The sequence below is a fragment of the Astatotilapia calliptera genome, chromosome 7 (genome assembly GCF_900246225.1).
Source record: "Astatotilapia calliptera chromosome 7, fAstCal1.2, whole genome shotgun sequence".
In the NCBI taxonomy this organism is placed as follows: Eukaryota; Metazoa; Chordata; class Actinopteri; order Cichliformes; family Cichlidae; genus Astatotilapia; species Astatotilapia calliptera.
The window spans coordinates 4,650,062-4,671,308 of NC_039308.1; the positions used below are offsets into that span (position 1 = coordinate 4,650,062).

The window sequence follows — 21,247 nt, forward strand, 5'->3', positions numbered from 1 at the left end:
AAAATATATTTTTCAAACCTTTTCATGGAAAAGTTTTTAACTATTAAATTTATTAAAATTACTTCTTTTTTTTGCACAATTCGATGGTCTTAGTTTTATTGTAATTTACAGGCGTTATTGAGTTTAAATGTATAAACACTGAAAAAGAGTGTTCGCGTTTGGGAAATTAAATGCTCTATATGTAAATTTTAGCTACAAGTTTATGATTACTGGGACACAGACGTGAAAAACGCACACACACAAACATACACACCTAATTCAGGCGTTTTATTTTGAAATGCTCTGACTGGATTTCCGCTGTGGGAGCGAGTCGCGCGGTGGTGACGCCGCTGTGAGCAGCTGATATGGCGGCGTTGCTAAGAGGTCTGCGGGCTGGAAGGGCACTCCGTGGCCTGAGCAGCGGTAAGAAGGGGTCACCGCTGGTTTTGTGATTATACCGGAGAGCCGGGGACACGTTTTCCAGAACGCGTGTCTGTGTCTGCGTTATCAGCGCCTTTAGAACGAGCGTTTTATTAGCGTTAGCTGATCGCGCCAAAGGTGATCATGAAGGACGATATCAGCAACAGGGAACTGAGTGTAGCTCCAAAAACGGGGCTATTAGGAGGTTTGTAGTGTCCGGGTTGGCTCTGCCGGGCAGACCTCACAGGTGACTGCAGGGTAAACACGTAAACAGGTTCCTACACCGGGAGGGGGCGTGCTGTCTGCAGTTATACAAGCTGTCTGAGCGTTTCTAATGAAACCCCTAATTATAGCTCCCTTTTCCTCTTATCATTGCAAGTTCTGTGAAACACACATGTGCAGTCTCCTATTGAAGTGTATCTACGGTAAAGCTTCAGTATTTGTTGATTAGTTTGCAAAAAATGTACCAAACCGCACATTTTCCACTGAAATACACACTTAAACTATGAAAGCTATCAATCGTTTGATACCTAAACAGCCTAATTTATACTGAGTTAGTATAACAAATCAATTTTAAAATCCTCCCGTTGGAATACTGGGGTATTTTTTATAATTTGCCCACATTTTATTGGAATAATTTGATAGAAAATATATAGAATATATATATATATATATATATATATATATATATATAATAGTTAATGAATAAACGAATAAAGCTAAGTCCATATGTCCTACACTGACAGGTCACTTTATTAGGTGCTAGCACTGTGCTAGACGCCCTTTCTCCTTCAGAGGTGCTTTAATTCTTCATGGCTCAGATTCAGCAAGGTGCTGGAAACTTTCCTCTGAGATTTTGGTCCATGTTGACATGAATGCATCACCCCGAGACTATAGATTTATCAGCTACACATCTATGAATGTGTTCTACAACATCCCAAAGGACTGGTGACTGGAGGCCATTTGAGTACAGTGAACTCTTTTTATGTTCAAGAAACCAGTTTGAGATGATGTGACGTGTTCAACCTGCTGGAAGCAGCCATCGGAAGATGGTCATATGGAGATGGTCAGCAACAATACTCAGATAGGCTGTGGTGTTTGAATGGTGTTCAGCTGGTTTCAAGAAGCGTGCCAGGGAAATTCTCCCACCTTATTAAACCACCACCAGCCTGAACTGTTGAGACGAGGATCGACAGTCATCAGACCAGGCAACATTTTTCCAGTGTTGTGCGTTCAGAGATCTTCTTCTGCTTTTCACTGGATATTTTCTCTTTTCAGACCGTTCTCTGTAAACTAGAGATGGTTGTGTGGGGAAATTCCCAGCAGGTCATCAGTTTCTGAAATATTCTCTCACAACAACCATGGCGCTTTCAAAGTCATTTTTCCTCCCATTCTGATGCTCAGTGTAAACTTCAGCAGGTCATCTTGACCATGTCTATATGCCAGTATACACTGAATAGCTGACACATGATTGGCTGATTAGATATTTGCCTTAACAAGCAGCTGATGTAGTGACCAATGAGTGTAGTATAATAAGTATTTAGTGCAGCATTCTCACCAATATTTCTCTTAAGTGTAACAGATGGGGAAATAAAGTACTTCATACCATGTGATAAATTGTACAGGTTTCACTGAGCTTGAGTTTAATGTAAATGTGAGACTTTGTACTGTGGTTTGTCACATTTAATCCTTTTTCTAAAAGTTTGGTAAAAGTGTGAACAACAACAGCACACACTGGGAGGAAAGTGACAGGCGATAGAGATTCGATACAGCACGATTATTACGAGAAATAAACAAGTACACCGTATTAAAAATGAATCTGTGGAAGTAAATCCATATATTTGTATGCTCCAGTGGTGGCTGCACCAACAGCAACAAACCCTCAGTGCGGCAGTCTGAGACGAGGCTTCCGCTGTGCAGGGCTGAGGCTTCAGGATGAGTCCAAATCTGACAAGCCTCCCTCCTCAACCTCCTCATCCACCACCTACCATGAGCACTACCAGGCTCGCTCTGCTGAACAGGACACGGTGGCTTCTGCTTCCGATCCGGCAGCCGACCAGTCTACCGATCCAAACACCAGGTCAGTAATCGTTACATTAGTCACTTCTGTCATTCAACAGGGATTTTACAAGATGCTTTCTGATGTGGGAGAGCTACACTTGGTCTCACATTGCCGTTTGTCTTTGTGAAGTTACCAGGATCAGAGCGGGGAGCAAGATGAGGAGTATGAAACAGAGGAGCAGCTTCAGGCTCGAATCCTGACTGCCGCTCTGGAGTTTGTTCCTCTGCACGGCTGGTCGATGGAAGCTATCGCAGCTGGTGCTGAGGTGAGAGAGTAGTTCAAAGACTTTATCGTGTAGCCCTGTGTTCGTATGTAAGCTGCACCGTTAACGCTGTGGTTGTTGTGTCTGTACCAGAGTCTGGGTTTGTCTTCTGCTTCCACCGGTATGTTCGAGAAAGGATCCGGAGACCTGGTCCTACATTTCATCGCTCAGTGCAATGCGCAGCTGACGGAGATCCTGGCTGAACAGCACAATCAGGTCCAGCTGGGCCAGGCTGAGTATGTATACACAGCAGCTCACTTTGCAGTTCAGCTACACTATATTGTCACAAGTATTTGCTCTCTGCTTTCACAAACGTATGCACTTGATCATGACATTATCTAAAACCTTTTGGTGTGTTGAAGCATTAAGAGTTCCCTTCACTGGAACTAGGAGGCCGAGCCCAATTCCTGAAAAACATTCCCACACTATAATCCCTCCTACACCAAACTTTACACTTTGCCGGTTGCCAGGACAGCGGTACTTGTCAGTCTGCACTGTGCTAACCCAGACTCATCCATCCGATTGCTAGACATGTAATTCATCTTTCCAGAGAACACGTTTGAACTGCTCGAGAGTCCAGTGCCATTGTGCTTTACACTACTGCATCTGATGCTTTGCATTGTGCTTGGTGATCTAACGCTTGGATGCAGCTGCACGGCCATGGAAACATATTCAGTAATGCTCTCTGTGCACTGTTCTTGAGCTAATCTAAAGGCCACATGAAGTTTGGAGGTTTGCATTGACTGACAGCAGCCTACAGGCCTCTAGGGACTTGATTTTATTTATCTGTGGCCATGGAGGTGACTGGAACACCTGAATTCAATGATTTGGATGGATGAGTGAGTAGTTTAGGGAAAACTGTGCAGATTCAGCTTGAGCTCAGGTTTAATTCAGGTCGATTATTCACCTACGCTTTAGGCTGGAAAATAAAACACTCAGCGGGACAGGTAATATGAAAAAATGTGAGAGATGTAAAGACAGATTTCTCTTGCAGACCAAAGAAGACTGCAGATTTTATAAGAGACGCTGTAGAGACCAGACTGCGCATGTACATCCCCTACATCGAAACATGGCCACAGGTACAGCATGGAACACTGAGAATATGAGCTTCTGAGTGTGCTCACAGGTCAGGAAGCTTTACTTGATATTGTCTTCTCAGGCAATGAGCCTACTGCTGCTTCCCCACAACATCCCCGACAGCCTGAAGCACCTCTCCACGCTGATGGACGACATCTGGTACTACGCCGGAGACCGATCCACAGACGTGAGTGGATCCTGTCACCCTTCTTCTTCTTCTTCTTCTTCTCCTCCTCATAGCTTCCTGTCCCCCTTTCATCACCACCCTCAAAATATCCGACCTGCCACCTCCCAGGTTACTGCCCCTATCGACACCTCACTTTGTCCTTGCTGGTACACTGAAAATACTTGTTTCTTATTAGCTGGCAGGTGCCACTTGAGCATTTATATAAAAACAGCGAATGATCGCTCCAGTCAGCAGATTATATCACAGATACTGTTTAACTAACAAAGAGAAAAAGAGGGCTAACGACCTTCTCATGAGTGATCGTTTTCCATTTTTTTATTGATACATTTGTAGTAATTGGTAATATTTGATTTGTTTCAGTAAAGGTGTAACCTCGGAAAACTATTGACACCTGCAGCCGTAACACAAACTCCAGTCGTGCTTAAATTTGCAGGCAATGCATGCTCTCACACTGTGTGCAAGGACAAAATCACCACTATCACATACGTATTGTCTAAGCTGTAGCTAACTAACCAGCCCCATGTTGGCTCTTGTTGTATTTACATTTAAGTTTGCATGTTGCGATAAATCGGTGCAATCATTTTCCTGGCAAAATCTAAAGAAATGAGTGGCAGTTCAAGGCTTTTGCACAGCACTCTTTTCTGGTGCAGTCTCCTGTGTGCTCTTCTTTAAAGCTGACCTTTTAGATTAGATTAGATAGAACTTTATTAATCCCTCGGTTGGGTTCCTCTGGGAAATTCGATTTCCAAAAAAGCACGGCACAGAAGTTACAGAGTTACAGAATATTATATATATATATATATATATATATATATAAATACAGAGACAATATAAATAAAATATACGAAGGGGATAAATAGAATAAATAGGAATAAAAATAAAAATACAAGTGAATTGCACATTTCAAGTATTGAGTCTATTGCACCGTTGACTATTTACAAAAGTATTGCACAAAAGGTATTGCACAGTGAGGTGAAGAGGCACTACAGCTTAGTTGTTTTATGTGCCACTGCATCCGTTTTACTTACTTTACTTTTGAGTTTACCTTGAAATAAATGTGGACTAGGAGTAAAACTGCAGGACTCATTTCTGTTGTAGATGAATTGGTACACAAAGCGTGCGGCGCTGACGGGCATCTACAACACCACAGAGCTGGTGATGATTCAGGATTCCTCTCCAGACTACCAGGACACCTGGGCCTTCCTCGATAACCGCATCCAAGATGTAGTCAACATGGCCACCACAGCCAAACAGGTAGAGAGTGAAACATTGTTAAAGACTCACTCCTGACTTCTTTTGAATGTTTTTGCAGAAGCACATCTTTAATCGCTTTGCAGCATCACCCAGCAACGATAATAACAAATAAATGACCTGAGATTTAGCGTTTTAAGAGAAATCATGTAAAAATGATTCTTTATGTGACACCTGAACCTGTTCTTCAGCCATGTGTAAGCTGTATGTTCCACTTTGATGTGTAGGTGCAGTCAACAGGTGAAGCAGTGGTGCAGGGACTCATGGGAGCTGCTGTTACAGTGAGTCTTTTGTGTTATATTCACCATTTAAATTCACTCTTCTCATAACTTCTGCCACAGGATTAGCGGAGATACTTAAGTCTTCACCCTCTTCTTAGATCTGTGCTCTTAACTCTCACGTTCTTGAAGGAAACTGTGTTCATTAATGTCTGCACGCCTCTTTTTCACAGCTGAAGAACCTCACAGGATTGAACCAGAGAAGATGAAGCACCGATCCCGACCGTCCACATGATGAGCAGAACTCTGAAATATTGGACTATGGCTGTTAATAAACAATAGAAGGAGCAAATTTGTTTCTGATCACCTGCAGAAACTCTCACCCGCTGATCCTTTCACTCTCCTGCTCAGATCATTTTTTCCTTTGTACAGAAGGACACAGATCTGCAATTTAGTTGTTGAATCAAGTGAAAGTTCAATAAAACAGTAATTGTATATTTAACTTTTTTTTTTTTTTTTTTGGTTTGTCTTCAGTTGTGAAATCAGTTTCCCACTAAAGAACTACGTTTCAGGTCAAAGTCACTATATTTTACTAGAGCGAAAACCCTGTGCCACCAGAATGATTTGAAATGTTCTGCAGTTAAAGTTTTGTATATAGAGACTTTAAAGTGTCTGATTTGGGACGTTTGCATTAATTGTAATTGGTCTAACTGTATTACAATGAAAAAGCAATTTTGAAACGTCAATACATTGTCTGTTAATGTCTTGGTTTGCCCACCAATCTAAACGCTTGAAATATTTGTTTTAGATTAATGTGAGACAATAAAGTTCTTGCCTGAAAAGGAATATGCAGATAATGTTTGCAAGCAAGTCAAACTTGAGAGTTTGTGCTTTTGTTTTGAAAAGGGAGCTACCGTCGTCTGTAACCCGGTGGTTAAAAGAAGACCCGCCTTCGAGCCTCTTTTGACCCAATCACTGTACGCGTTTACATCTCGAGGCCAATCAGCGCCTCGTAAATATTTCCGTGGAGGTCTTCAAGCAGAAGCAGCGGTAGTGTGAAGTGTGTTGATAGTGAAACGTCTAGTTTAGCTTCATTTAGCTTCAGTAATGCCGTATGCTAACCAGCCAACGGTAAAGATCACAGAGCTGACAGATGAAAATGTCAAGTTTGTCATCGAAAACACGGATTTGGCGTAAGTACGAGTATATTTTCCCTTGTGCAGTGTGTGAGGAGGACGAGGGCGGCCATTATTCTCAGCACCAAAACACACGCCGAGTAACAGTGTAAAGCTGCTTTCGTTTAACTCGTATAACTAATATTTAATATACAATATAATTATTATTTAAGTGTATGTTAAGCTAGCTGAATGTGGAAGTAAACGCAGGTGCTTCACATTAGTTAGGTCATGTTTTTAAATGGGTCTTTAGTCTACTGTGAATGAATTACCATTTAGGACAAAGTTTCATATACAAATAACCAATAAGTAAATACATAGGCTGTAAAAATAAAGAAATATAAGTAGAAGTCAAATGGGCTAGTTTACTGCACAGTAACATTTATTCCATTAGTTTTTTATATTTTCCAGCGTTGATTAAAATGTACATTTTTCTCTAATCTTTTTTTTTTTTTAAATAAGGAAATGAAAATTCCTAAAGATTAAAGTATTTTCCTGCCTTTCCTTTGTTAGATTACCAGGTTTAACTGGCAGTCTAACAACACACCAATTAAAGCTGAGGAAACTTCATTGGACACTATCTTAAAATTTAGTTTTCTTTGTCTTGCAATTCTGTAAAATGTGTTTTGTCTGATAATTAAAAGAAACATTTCATTGATTAGGCAATCAATCATAAAAAAAATCAGCTGTTTCTCGCTAGAAGAATATTTCCTTTCTTTAATTAGTCTCCTGATTATTTTCTCACTTCAGTGACTGTTTGGCCACAGCAGATCAGCTTTCCCTCTCTAACTTTGTCTCCATATTACTCAGTCTTCAATGTCCCTCATAATTCAAATCTAGCTATCCATCAATTCTAAGCTTGTCCATTATAGTCATTCCAGATAAAAATCTTAACGCCTTTGTGACATCACAACGTGAAAATGTGGAGTGCAATTTTTTTTAATGTCTGAACAGTCCAAAATCTGAAAATACAGAGTTTGCTGATGTTATGACTAAGGAATGCCTCTTTGATTAAAAACAAAAAACAAAACTTTGATCAGTAATCAGCATCAGTAATAGTTTGGTATTTTGCTAGTTGACTTATTAATCATCATTCATCGTTCGTCACTGGAAGCCCTTTTAAATGTTTGTATAATTCAGCCCTCTCAGTTGCAGATTTCAGGTGATCTTGGACTATTAGAATTCGTTCTATGAAGCACACATAAAAACCTGAAAGCACAGTCTGGAGTTTAAGGGGGACTTTAACGGTGTGTTATTCATCTGAAACCATTTTTTTTCTTCTTCTCTTTTTCAGGGTTGCAAACTCCCTCCGCCGTGTCTTTATGTCGGAGGTTCCTACAATAGGTACAGTAGCTTTGTGTGTGTCGTTGCTTAACATCGCCAAGTTCTGGTGGGGTCCTCTGTACAGTTATATAAGTAAGCAGTCAAGACTCAGCTGCTGTTATGATATGGAGAGCAAAACAAAACGGATATTGTGTTGGATAAAGTTGTGTAGCTTCACCAGAACTCTGGGGAAAGCGTTCAGTATCAAACCCACCTCTGCAAGCCTAAATGACTGACTTGCACTGCACTGCTTCATTTCCAGCCATCGACTGGATCCAGATCGACGCCAATTCGTCTGTACTGCACGATGAGTTTATCGCCCACAGAGTGGGTATGTATGAGAGCGTGTGTAATACCTGTGGTAGTGCGAGAGATCAAAGAAGGCTGCTGTAAAAACCTGAGTGTTTCCTGTATCTTCAGGGCTCATACCACTCACCAGCGACGACATCGTGGACAAAATGCAGTATTCCAGGGTAAGCAGACATTTGTAGCACAGCCAACCACAGTTTCAATTTATCCTTGTTTCTCCAACGTATTTTTAAAAGCTTATCTGTGTTGCCACGCTTGCTGTTCAGGGGACACCTCTCTCTTGTTTCCTGCAAAAACTCCTCCTGCCAGATTAGAGTGCCATTCCTGCTCGTGAGACTCAGAGATGCTGTTCCTAATTTTCAGACATTTGTGGTTTCTACACACGATTTGTCAGCTGCCTGTGACAACATAAACAGACTCAGACTGGTCATTAACCTGATGGTTCCCTGGTGTGAACGATACATGATATCAGATTGTGAACAAAGCCAAGAGCTTCCTAACTTTTGAATGCGGGCGCCGGCTTTAACACCACAACGTCAAATTCTCCTGCAGGACTGCACCTGTGAGGATTTCTGTCAGGAGTGCTCTGTGGAGCTCACCCTGGATGTTCGATGTAACGAGGACCAGACGCGTCACGTGACCTCGCGTGACCTGTTGTCTAACAACCCCAGAGTCATCCCGGTGAGGCTTTTCTCCTTTTTCTAGGATCGTTAGTTGACTGGAAGCAGAGGTGAAGTTGACTGTGGTGCATTGTGGTTTTCTAGGTGACTTCCAGGAGTCGAGACAACGATCCCAACGACTACGTCGAGCAAGATGGTAAAGCTGTATTCACGAGTACATACCGACTGCTGAGGTCTCTGCCTGGTGTCTGTTTTCACATCACTTCATAAATGTTTCTTGTGCTCTGATACCACGCAGACATTTTGCTGGTGAAGCTCCGTAAAGGTCAGGAACTTCGGCTCAGAGCTTACGCTAAGAAAGGTTTTGGGAAGGAACACGCCAAGTGGAACCCAACAGCGGGGGTCTCCTTCGAGTATGACCCCGACAATGCACTGAGACACACAGTTTATCCACGACCCGAGGAGTGGTAGGTTTTCCTCCCAGTTTGGCTCATCTAAAAACTACATTGTTAACGAATAATTATCATAAAAATACTGACACCCAATGCACTGATTCCCAGGCCGAAGAGCGAGTACTCAGAGATCGAAGAGGACGAGTTTCAGGCCCCTTACGACCCCAACGGGAAACCGGAACGGTTAGCAAAGAGCTTCATGATGTTTTCTCATCTTTATTATTCTGCCCACTGGGATTTGCATTACCTGACCTTAGCCAGAAGGATCTAGGTCTGTTTTGATCCCTGAAACCAAACAAGTTTCCTGAATTATTTGAATCGAACATTCACACTAGTGTTTCCCACTGCATGAAAATGTCCTGAGGCAAGCCTATGAGGAGTGTTGCATATTTCCACCCTAAATATTCACAAAGACATCAATACACAGGCTTTTGGAGATGGCCAGAATCTACTGTCAATAAAGAAGCATGAGATGGCTGTGATCGCTTACCTTCTCTTATTTTTGCTTGGTCTACCAAAACGAGCTTGAAATGAACTCCAGACACAAGCAAAGATTAGCACGTTCAGTACCGTGCATGTGTTTTAGGCTCTGAATGCAATCCAGGAAGTTTCAGACTAAATTCTGAAGTTGAATGACTTTGACTTTTATAAGGAAACTTTGCACGCAGCTCGGCTCACATTTCTCCCTGCACAGGTTCTATTACAACGTGGAGTCATGCGGCTCCCTGCGGCCAGAGACCATTGTCATGTCAGCGCTGGCTGTCCTGAAGAAGAAGCTGAGTGACCTCCAAACCCAGCTGAGCCACGAGATCCAGAACGACGTACTGATCATCAACTAAAGGACCTTCCTCCACACCAGCTTGATCTTCACATCCAGAAATGGCTTTGCTGTGTCCTCCCTGCAGGCTGGCAGGATCACTGAGATCCGATCCATTAAAATGTGGGTTGTGTTTTCTGGTCATAATAAATAAATTGAGTCTCAGTCACTAGAAATGTAAAATTCAATGAGTTTGCGAGATCATTGCTTAATTTGGAGTTTGAGCCAAATGCATATTGATCTTTTTTGCTGTCAGTGTAACACTTTAAACTGTTATTTTTCCTTAAATGTTCCTTTTTTAAATAAATATTTTCTAAAGGAAATTATCTTTTTTCATGAAGTGTCCTTATTTCAGTTTTTCTGGGCTTGTGATAACTAACCTGCATCTGCAGCCTGTGAATAAATATGTGGTTTTAATACCAGATTTAGCTGTTTTTAAAATGATATATTTAATCAAGGTTAAATGTAATTAATTAGGTCTAAAGAGTCAGAATATATAAGTGAAGGCGTACAGTTCTTTGGGTGCTGAGTGGATGAAGGGAAAAACGTATAACTTTTTTCATATAAATTGCATCAATTATTTCCTCAGTAATGATCGAAATGAGCAGTTTCAGTATTAACAGTTACACATTTAGTTATTTGACTTAAAACATAGTAATGTTTGGTTGGCAGGAGTTTTCTTCAAGTCATTTGGGAGAAAACTCATTTGGGAACCCTGCTTTCTATTTCCCTGCTTTTTATTTTACACCTTTAAACTTAAATCAGTTGAAGGCTTTATTCCCAGACAACTCTTTGCTTTTTATGCACAAAGTTAATCGTTTGTTTACAATCCCTTTATGGTACAAAAGAAATGAATGTTTTAAAGCGTAACAATTTCTGTAAACATTGTTTTATGTAAAATGTTTATCTTATGAATCTATTAATACTTTAAATCTGCTGTTGTGACATTTACTGTGTGCAAAATATGAATTGGATACTGGAGGAACAATAAATGACATATGTATATAAACCACGGGCTTCCGTATAAGGCACCAAAATGACAATTAATCAATCAGACTACAGGCCTTTATTTTGGCATCTCAGAAATTAAAGTCTTTTTTACTTTAAGTGGGCTTTTATTTTGAATGTTTCACAATAAAAGGATCTCGTGGCTTCACACCGAATAGCACCTCCTCAGTCCTCAGAGGGCTCAGAGGTCAGAGAAGCTCTGTGTCGGGCAGTCAGCTGACAGGCGGCGGATGCTCTGAGATGTGGACCTGGTAGAAGGATGCTGCACGCGGAGGATGACGCGGTAGGACGTTTTTCTTTCGCTTCAGAAGGTCACACCGAGCTTCTTTAGGAAATGCGGAAATTAAAAGTTTGACTTGTTAGCACCCGGTGTTACAGTGGTTGTAAAACGAGTTGGTTAGACTGACTAATGTATTTCGGGCAGCTATTTCATTCGGCGTACATTTTATCGACAAGCAGCAACACAAAAATGTAACCTCTTGGCTTTTAAGCATAAGATGCCTGCGACAACGGGTCGTTTGAGGTAGAAAGGACATCTAAAGTCTAATTTCTCATGAACTAAATGGCTTAATAATAATTTGTATGCTTGCCGAATTTTCACAAATTGAACTTAAAGCTCGGGTAAAGGCTAAAACTTTATCTTACTTAATGTTCACCCGCGTATACAAGCGATAAAACACCAAAGTGGTAATCCACTACAGCGATTTGGTTGGAATTATTTTCTAAGATGCAGTTTGCATTTAAATGATCTGATGATGCGCTCGTATTTTCTGCACAACCTACAGCCTCATTGTCTCAACATGGCAAAGATTAGAAAGACAATAAATCATTGCAGAAAATTTTAACAAGTACAGTAAACAACTGTGCAAAATTCTGGAGTCAATCTTGTGTCAGAATTCAAAAACTTTGAGGAAACTGCACAGGATGGGTAGGTGTTAAGGGACATCCTGTCTCAATGAAGGGAAACAGGAAATCTGAAATTTTTGTATATAGAAGAGTTCAAAATAGAAGCCCGACAGTGAGTGTGTACAGCCATCTGTAAAGCACTGGAGGCTCTGTCGTGGTTTGAGCTCCATTTCAGCCAGTCGTGTTGGAGAAAACTGATGGAAATGCAGAAATGTACAATTACATTAAAATCCACCATGGAATACCATCTGGAAAACATCTGATTGGGAAAGGTTTTTATTTTTTAGCATGACAGTGATCCCAAACACACTGCAAATGCAGGAAAGCATAACTGGATATAAAAAGCACCCATTGGAACAATATCAGCTGACCTCCTCAGAGCCCAGTTTTAGGATAGAATAGAACAGAAACTTTGATATTATTTAAGCAGTGTACGTAAATAGGAATTTGCGGAGTTTGGTCTACACTTTATTTCTTGCATGAAATTCAGATAAAAATATGACACTATGTAATATTTATGTTTATTCTTTGATCATCTTAATATTTCAAATCAAATATCTAATAAGAGAATGTTATTTGTGAGAGTTAAATAAATCTGTTTTCTGACTCTTAAAGTGGACTCAAACATCTGTAACCTCCACCTCGGTGGACTGATCCTTGGAGTTAAAGATGGCTTCGATGAGGAAGAGGTTCTCCTCCTCCTCAGTCGAAGAAGACGGTATAAGCCTCTGTGATAGCACTTCCTTTTCTACATTTGATCTAACCAGTGAAGAAGAACACCCCTACGCATCTTTGCTCTGGTAAGCTCTCTGCTGCTTTCCTCGTGTCTCCATGTGGCAGATGTATGACCTCACCAGCAGATGAAATGTTCACATATTTTACTCAAATAATAAAAAGCACAAATAAAAAATTATGAATGCATTGATTTATATACGTGTAAGGCATCATATAATAAAAACTCACAGAACCCATCAGACCTGGCTGTCATTGTGCAGAAATAACTGTTCAGGAGGATAGCGTGAAACGTAGATGAGGAATAATACTTGACATCTTGGTGAACAAGTAACGACACACGTTACAGCAGGCGTGGCCATCTAATTCTGAAGCTCTAATCTCACACACAGCTTCAAAAACCCTCTCCTACGTCTTAAAAGCTTCAAAAGAAGGTGATCGGTTGAACCATCTGTCTTCTTGGTCCAAAATGTGAACACTGGCATCCTTGAATCCTTGAACTTTGGTGGTGGATAACAACTACACCGACCTCTCTGACATTGTGTTTTCGTACCGTGTGGTCTTTGTGGCCCATTGTAGAGCCAAAACACCCTGTTTCATAACTACACAGAGATCATCCCGTTAAATACTTATTCAGCACCATCATTACAAAATTAACAGTTAATGAATAGTAAACCATCTTCAGACTCTTGAGTGTCACTTTTAATTTAAAATCCTCTGAATTTGGGCTAAAATATATTAAACACACAATCAGATGTAGACATGTTTAGTTTCTTTATATCCCAGGGCCTCGTATAACCAACAAAAAACCATCAGCTGAGTGGTTTTCCATTTGTTTACCACTGGAGGAGACCTGGAATGTTTTTGCGATGCAGTCATATTAGAGCTGACAGGATAATATTTACAGGAAAAAACAAAAAAAAATAAGCCTGATGAAGATGAAAATGTGTTTTTGTGCAGCTGCCACAGCATCCAAGACTCTCTGCTGAGCTCTAACAGCAGCTTTACCGGATACAGAGGCATCCTCAACTGGATCATCATCCTGCTGGTTAGTTTCTCAGCCCTGCCTTATCATTTGTGGAAATACATTTAAGATTTTGTTGAGTTATAAAAACGCTGTCATTCTGATTTTTAAGGTCCTGACTCATGCTCACCTGTTCTTGGAGAATTTCATACAGTGAGTATAAATGGCTTCTGTCCTTTTTTTGGTTTGAATTTTCAGATTTGGTGGACTTCACATCCATCTATAAAACAGACCCTTCACCTACAAACACACTTGCTTTTTTGTAAACCATTAAAGTTTCATGTTTAGTAAACCTCCCATGCTTTACTCCAGTGTAAAATCTATATGCTGGGACTCTGCGGGCACATTTAGTGGAAGAAAAGCACGAGCACTGCGCTTCACAACAGCACAACACACTCTGAATCTAGAAGACTTTTGGATGATAATTTGTGAGGAGAAACGCCACACTGAATGTGTCACATGAACATATTAAAACCTCTTGGTCTAAAAACCAAGAATTTCTATTCATTACAGTATTTTTTCCAGTTTAAATACATCCCTGCTCTCTGTTTACTGTTTACTAAAGCTTACTTGTTTCCTCTTCATAACAGACATGGATTTTTGATAGATGTCAAAAAGGTTTTGGGACATCTGATTGAGGACAACTGCAACTGGCCGTCAGTCATCCTCATTCTGGGTGAGAACCATTGGTATCCGTAGGACTGTTGCAGAGAAACAACACATCATGAATGATACAGGATTACTTTAGAGTAGAGAGAATAGGTGTCTCCAGCAGCACACTTGTTGTTGTGAATGAATAAATTTCTTATTTTCCCAGCTGCCAACACGTTTGCTCTGATAGCTTTGCTTCTGGAGAGGTCCCAGGAAAAGGTGAGAGCTTATTATTTTCTCTTTTAGATGTGAAAGGATGTATCTTTCCAGAGAGGGACTTTTTGACACAGAAAAAATAACAAATCTTTGTTTGTCAGGCAATGCTGTCTCTCTCCAACGCACATCGTTTACACCTTACTAATCTGGGGCTGCTGGTTCTATTTCCTCCTGCTGTCATCGTACACGAGCCTGCAATGTCAACAGGTAACTTCAAACCTGCATCATATTTACTGTAATCCAGACCGATAGATTTGAGTTCCCTTATAAAATACAGTCATTGGCCACTTCATTAAGTATACCAGGAAACAGATTCAGGTCAGATTTTGATCCATGTTGACATTCAGTTTAATCCAATTCAGTTTTATTTATATAGCACAAAATCAAAACAGTTGCCTCAAAGCACTTTATAAGCCACACAAAAATACAAATAAAACAGAGAAAACCCCAACAATCATTTGACCACTCTATGACCAAGTGCTTTGGCAACAGTGGGAAGGAAAACCTCCCTTTATTAGGAAGGAGACCTGTGGCAGAACCAAACCTGCCGTGACCGGTTTGGGTGAGGGGAGGGGATGACGTGACAGCATCGCACTGGTACTGCAGATTTGTTGGACTCCAGGACTTCCATGTGTATGTGTCTCATTGTCTGAAAAGCACGTTTATGCTTTGTCCACCAGGTGGAGCATTTTTCTCTCTCTTGTTCTTCACTATTCTGGGGATGAAGCTTTATTCCTACCAGGAAACAAATCGTTGGTATCGTCTGGCTCATTTAGGTATCTGTGCAACTCTAAACTTTTCATTGACCCCATCTCAGAAGAACAGCAGCTGCTGCAGCTTTTTGCTTCTGTTTTATTTTTAGAGAAAGATCAGAATGGACCTGCATCACAGAAACACCACAATGAGCACCTGACATTCAGAGGTAACAGCTGCTTCATTTCTTTATAGTGACTCAAAGTGATGTTTCAGCATTTTTAACTCTGTCTTTATTTTCTCAGAGCTCTATTATTTCCTCCTCGCCCCCACTCTCTGCTTCCAGAGGGGCTTCCCCTGCTGTCCTAACGTCCGCATTAATAAGCTGCTTCACAGACTGATAGAAATGGTGAGCTGAACACTGGTGTCATTATTTTTACACAGTATTGTTCTATGAGAGAGGAAAATAGAAAAAGTAAAAAGGATTAATAGCGCTGATATGGATGACTCAGTTTTCTCTTTACAAGTCTAGACTTGAGCGCTCCGTGGCGTTCTTCATCCTCTGTTGGCATGGTAACAAAACGAGCGCTAACAAACCTTTTTCTTGGATAGCTTCAGGCCCTTTAATCAGATTATCTTTGAACCTTTAACCAGAAGTATTGTATTTGTAATACTTTGACACTGCACAGGGGATTTTCTGTCCCCGCTAATGTCAGTGTGACTGCTCCTGATATAAATCCTTGTTGTTTCGTTATTTCTTTTTCATTTGATTGTATTGTAGTCTCTGCTGCTCCTTGTTCCTGTCTCCTCTGTCTTTTCTCCTGTTAAATTCTCTATTGTTGGAGAGAATTCGAAACGTAAGGACTTAGCTACTACATTTTAAAGTCCCGACATCTAAGATTTGTTTTGTATGCCACATTAAATCACATGTGTTGAATATTTGTCTTTTTTTTTAATGTATTTTTTTTTTTCAACAAAATGTAAAATTATTGTGCACACACTACATGGGATAATTAAACATAATTTTCTGTTTTTAGGTGGTGGTTGTCCAGATCATGGTTGGCATTGTGCAGCAGGTACAGCAGATCGCTGAAGTCCTTTCTTTGTTATACAGTAGCTTAGTATCACTGCATTTATGTGCAGACCTTTCAGGGAGTCTGGCACTGCACGGCTGTGAGAGCATGTTTCACTCTGGAGGTTGATTTGGGGGGTATGTGTGAATTAGGAGCAGCACTGATGATGACAGATGCTATTGAATGTACTCTGCTGATACATGTTTTGTTATGTGTCCTAAAATGTGTCCTCATACTTTAATATAACACCAAGAAGTTATTTCCTGGCTATAACCTCTCAACACGTACATAAAAATGCACACATGAAGAGCATTGATCACTGTAGCATTTACAGTCCACTCGTTGGACTCACGAGCCTTTGTGCACAGGGCGTCAAGCAGGCACTGGGCTATGACCTCGGGAGTTTAGAAAACTGCGTCATGACTCTTTATCGTGTTCCTCAACCCGTTCCTCATTGGTGTGGTTGGACATGCTGTGCCATTATTGCAGCATTATTTGAATCAAAGTGACTTCAGTGCATTTGATTCACCTCTCAGTGATTTTAATGTCCTGTCTATAAATGGGTAAAATCTTCAGCTGGTATTTCATGGAGTAGGGAGTCATGGAAATCGATGACTATTATCTTCAAGAACCAAGTTGAATTTCATGATTCTAGAATCCTTTGTTTCATTCTAGTGGATTGAACCCATCTTCCAGAGATCAGAAATCTCATTCTCTGTAAGTGAAACATGATCTTCTGAAGTGTGCTCATTAAAACAAGGGCAGCTCCCACCCTTGCTGAATCCACCCTTCTTTCTATTTGTATACTTTTATCCAGAGCATGGCCATCACTACGAGGGTGGAGCACCTCGTGGGGCTGGTGGTTAGTGATTTCTTTTGTCCTTGGTCCATGATACTTAGAGATAAGAGTTTGTATGTGTGGCATATTGGCATTGCTAACACATACTTTCTTGTCAGGCACCGACCCACTTCCTGTGGCTCCTCTTCTTCTTTTTGACTCATTCATACCTGAACTTCTGTGCAGAACTGCTGCGCTTTGGTGATCGCCATTTTTATGGAGACTGGTGGTCAGTTGTACAGAACATTTACTGTAATTTGTGTTAATTTTGCATCTCAGAATTAATGCAGTTTATATTTTATCTACAGGAATGCTACAACTTTGATTGCTTTCTGGAAGAACTGGAATATTCCCTTTCAGAGGTGGTGTCACAGGTATTATCAACATTTTTTGGTCTGTGTGCTTGAATGTTTGACATGGGTTGTTTTTTTTGCTTACATGTTTTTCTTTTTATGCATAAAAAGACACATTTACACTCGTCTGGTGGAGAGGAATGTTTCCCCATCACATGCCGAGTTGCTGGTTTTCCTGATGTCTGCTGCGCTTTGTGAGGTACAGTCCACTCTTCTGGCATCTTTGGAAAGGAACTATCAATGCTTCCTTATCTCCTTTGGCACAGGATACATTGCACCCTTGCTTATGGCAGTATCTGATTCTTACCTTACTGGTCTACAGTATCATATTTAAGGTGCTAGAGGACCATCGTTGCAACTATAGAGTGTAAGGCTTGAATGTCAGGGCCTTGGCTTTATTGAATTTAGTCCCACAAATCTAGCATTTAATAAACGGGGAATCCAGCATAAGTTACAGCAATCTAATAACGTTCAGACTAAGTTTGTGCAGAACTGGCCAGAGACACTGTAAAGGTGAATCAACATCCAAGGGCCAACCCTGCTGGTCATTAACCAGAATGCAGGTTTAAGGAACTTCTGCATTTCTTCCCATTTCAGACCCAGAAGTTACCTCTGAACGATCTCATATACTCCAAGATTGCAGGTGACCTTTCAAGGACCAAACATTGATCTTTAGCCCCAGAAACTTTGGTTTGTGTTCCATGTGAAGCTAAAAGTAAATGTGGAACTATTTTAGACTCTCTGAACTCGTGTTTTCAGATTTAAAAATATCTGTTTTCACACTTTGGTTAAGTTTTCGCTGTAAAACTATTTCTGGCCTTTAGGATTCTTATGAACTGACTTTACATCAGTGACAGACGCTGAAAGACTTTTTTTAAACGGGTGACATTTCTTAAGATTAATATCAATGTTATTTTATTCTCATTCAGATTGTGCAATATTACTTAACAGTATGTTATTGAATGTTTGTTTCATTCCATTATACGCTGCTACTCTCTTTTTATTCATTGCACAATACTATGTCACTTTTTTTATAAGCACCTGCACTGATTGTTATGTTATTTATTTTACTGGAATAGTTATATCGTCACTTTGTTTGAATTGTTTGATATTATATTTGCATTATGCTATTGTATACTACTGTAAATTACTGTATCCTACCATTCTTATTGTATATTATTATATATCTTTATTCCTCTGTTCCTCTGTCTGGTAATTAAGTGAGATTTATGACCTTGTTTATAACCTACAAGCTGCATGAAACAGAGCAGTCAGTGTGAGATGAGTCTTTGTAGTCCATCAGTGGGACATTGTAGTTTCACCACAGCTGACCCACGTCAGTGACATCCACCGTCGCTTTATTAGGTAGTTTGGTTTCTGGAGTTGAGTCAGACTTCATATTTTTTCTTGACTTCGTGATTTTTTTCTCCCACTGGGGAAAAGGAAAAGAGATTAGAGATTAGGATTGAATTGCAGCCCACTTCTATACAATAAAATTAAGCTGGTACCTCTGGATAAACACCAGTACTAATGAGCCGTGATGGTTCTCTTCTCTCTCCTACACAGTATATGATTGCTCTGCCACTGCATAGCTGCCGTCTGTGGATCTTTCTCATGATGGTGTTTGAGGTGAGATTATTGCACTGGTGGCAGCTGCTGCTGTATGGGGATCCAACTTTATCATTCATGGATGAATTTTATGCTCTTTTATTTAACAGTGTTAACAAATGCAAAAAGGCTTTAAATGGAGACATAGATTACACACTGAAATCTTAGTCCTAATAATTAAACCTGATCCACTTTATTGTTTTTGGCCTTCCACACCTAACACAATGCACTGTGTTATTATAATCGGGGCGTGTCTTGAGCTGACACTATGTCTTCTTCTTGCAGCTCTTGGTCGCAGTATTCCTCCGAAACTATTTCCAGGGAAACTATGGCAACGGTTTAGTGTGGCTGTTCCTGCTGCTGGGCCCTCCTCTAGCTGTGGCCACTTACTTTCACGACCACTACGTCAGCCTCCGCGTTAACCGTCAGCATTGCCCGTCACAGTCACCACCAACATCAGAGCGGAGAGTTTTCCTGCAGCTTCACTGACTGAGTGAAGGCAGTCTAGCAGATATTCCTACACTTTTGCATTTATGACTGGGCTGAGAATTCATCTGTGAGGCAAAGCTGCACATGCCTGATGTTTCACTTCAGCAATACATATTATTCTGTGTACACCAAACCTGAGTTATGCTACTATGCATATACATCATGCTGATATTATTGGAATAAATGACTGTTTAAGGTTTCTTTATTTAAATTTGTACATTCGTGCTTTCTGAATGTGGACAGCAAAGTGAGGTGGTGACTCAGCTGCAATCAATTTGTAAAGCTCTTCCTGATGTGACCATTCCTGCTGTAATCAAAGTTGCTGCTAGGACGCCGCCACGTCAACGTGTGATTAAGAGGCCTTCATTTATATAAGTTCACCGAATCACAAGAACCGCAGACTGCCTCTTCTTATGTGCGTGTGCACAGAATCTGAAGCAGAAAGCGAAGTTCAACAGAAAGTTGTTACTTGTTATCTCCGACTGAGGTTTTAGGTTTTGTCGAGGCAGCTAACACAAAGAAAGACTGGCGCTGTTGAATTTTGTTTGCAGTATACCCCTCTGATCGTTACTTGTTCAGGCTATTGTTTTCAAATAAAGCCATCTGAGTTACTTAGCCTCATCTCCTCTCCTTGTCGTAGATCCTAGATGCATATTCCAACATTCCCATCAGGTTCCTCTTCTCTGGAGGTTCTTTTGTGGATTAACATTTGCCATCTGATAGGAATACAGCCTGTTCAACACTAAAATCACCTGCTCACTTGCTGCCTGCTGCTGGAGGACACAGTTACAAATTCCCACTTGCGCAGATACGTACTGCTCCCGTTAGCTGGTTCTCAAGACCTTTCAAATGCACTTACCATCTGTCATGAATGCAAGTGAAAGCAGGTGGACTCAAAGTGCAAACTTAAACAGTACAGGTTTAAACAGTTTGTTAATCAATCAGGATATTTACAGTCGAAGGAGGAGAGTGGGAGTTGGGGTAATGTACAGAAAATAAAATTTTCAAACTTATAACTTTTCGTGCACTTTCAAGATATTGTGTTCAATTTTGGGAGACGGTAGATGCCAAAAACAGCTGAAGCTGATTTAATTTTGGTAAAAAATCGGGTCATGGTCAAGGTCCCACCAAATGTAGAAAGTACTAAAAGCTTTATATTACCCACAATTTGTTAAGGATCGTCTTCAAACTTCATAACAACATACTAGGCCTTGGGGGACATGAGTACAAAGGTTGGCTAAGCATTTGACCTCGAACAAACTTCATACTTTTGCAGTAGGATTAGGGTTTTGTGTCTCCTCCTGGGATCAAACCAGGGATCATTCAGAGCTTAGATAAAGATGTAAACTACATAGAGATACACAGATTTGTTAAAAAGTAGGGGCATGCTTTCCTCATTCCATATTTTAATATTTTTTCATGGTTTGTAAGAAAGCAAGAGGCCGTATGTATGTGTGTGTATATATATATATATATATATATATATATATATATATATATATAT

At 40.4% G+C, this 21,247-nt stretch overlaps 3 protein-coding genes across 4 annotated transcripts; all 3 read left to right on the forward strand.

Moving 5' to 3' along the window:
- The first annotated feature begins 285 nt into the window (after positions 1-285).
- On the forward strand, positions 286-6,302 carry coq9 (coenzyme Q9 homolog (S. cerevisiae)). Its single transcript, XM_026172614.1, has 9 exons — positions 286-402; positions 2,254-2,479; positions 2,591-2,726; positions 2,817-2,959; positions 3,718-3,802; positions 3,883-3,987; positions 5,086-5,241; positions 5,466-5,519; positions 5,690-6,302. The coding sequence occupies exons 1-9, from the start codon at positions 345-347 to the stop codon at positions 5,723-5,725; spliced, it is 999 nt and encodes a 332-aa protein (XP_026028399.1). The 5' UTR covers positions 286-344; the 3' UTR covers positions 5,726-6,302.
- A 121-nt stretch (positions 6,303-6,423) lies between these two features.
- On the forward strand, positions 6,424-10,435 carry polr2c (RNA polymerase II subunit C). Its single transcript, XM_026172615.1, has 9 exons — positions 6,424-6,649; positions 7,926-7,975; positions 8,217-8,285; positions 8,375-8,427; positions 8,816-8,944; positions 9,028-9,079; positions 9,182-9,350; positions 9,444-9,518; positions 10,030-10,435. The coding sequence occupies exons 1-9, from the start codon at positions 6,564-6,566 to the stop codon at positions 10,172-10,174; spliced, it is 828 nt and encodes a 275-aa protein (XP_026028400.1). The 5' UTR covers positions 6,424-6,563; the 3' UTR covers positions 10,175-10,435.
- Positions 10,436-11,307: 872 nt separating this feature from the next.
- LOC113025148 (diacylglycerol O-acyltransferase 1-like) lies at positions 11,308-20,358 on the forward strand. Of its 2 annotated transcripts, XM_026172616.1 has the most exons (18): positions 11,308-11,443; positions 12,682-12,866; positions 13,759-13,846; positions 13,935-13,975; positions 14,413-14,498; positions 14,640-14,692; positions 14,791-14,896; positions 15,370-15,465; positions 15,552-15,611; positions 15,688-15,791; positions 16,420-16,458; positions 17,131-17,172; positions 17,273-17,317; positions 17,413-17,522; positions 17,602-17,667; positions 17,758-17,845; positions 19,213-19,275; positions 19,540-20,358. In XM_026172616.1, exons 2-18 carry the CDS (start codon positions 12,736-12,738, stop codon positions 19,741-19,743), a joined length of 1,422 nt encoding a protein of 473 aa, XP_026028401.1. In that variant the 5' UTR covers positions 11,308-11,443; positions 12,682-12,735; the 3' UTR covers positions 19,744-20,358. The 2 variants fall into 2 exon arrangements, with proteins under 2 accessions (XP_026028401.1, XP_026028402.1); XM_026172617.1 differs by lacking the exons at positions 17,131-17,172; positions 17,273-17,317.
- The last annotated feature ends 889 nt before the right edge of the window (positions 20,359-21,247 follow it).

Excerpts from the sequence above, each read along its gene's own strand:
- coq9 (XM_026172614.1), top strand. The coding sequence starts at position 345 with ATGGCGGCGTTGCTAAGAGGTCTGCGGGCTGGAAGGGCACTCCGTGGC. Across the intron at positions 2,960-3,717 it reads GTCCAGCTGGGCCAGGCTGA|ACCAAAGAAGACTGCAGATT; the intron begins GTATGTATACAC and ends TTTCTCTTGCAG. Across the intron at positions 3,803-3,882 it reads ACATCGAAACATGGCCACAG|GCAATGAGCCTACTGCTGCT; the intron begins GTACAGCATGGA and ends TTGTCTTCTCAG.
- polr2c (XM_026172615.1), top strand. The coding sequence starts at position 6,564 with ATGCCGTATGCTAACCAGCCAACGGTAAAGATCACAGAGCTGACAGAT. Across the intron at positions 8,945-9,027 it reads ACAACCCCAGAGTCATCCCG|GTGACTTCCAGGAGTCGAGA; the intron begins GTGAGGCTTTTC and ends GTGGTTTTCTAG. Across the intron at positions 9,080-9,181 it reads CGACTACGTCGAGCAAGATG|ACATTTTGCTGGTGAAGCTC; the intron begins GTAAAGCTGTAT and ends GATACCACGCAG.
- LOC113025148 (XM_026172616.1), top strand. The coding sequence starts at position 12,736 with ATGGCTTCGATGAGGAAGAGGTTCTCCTCCTCCTCAGTCGAAGAAGAC. Across the intron at positions 12,867-13,758 it reads CCCTACGCATCTTTGCTCTG|CTGCCACAGCATCCAAGACT; the intron begins GTAAGCTCTCTG and ends GTTTTTGTGCAG. Across the intron at positions 13,847-13,934 it reads ACTGGATCATCATCCTGCTG|GTCCTGACTCATGCTCACCT; the intron begins GTTAGTTTCTCA and ends CTGATTTTTAAG.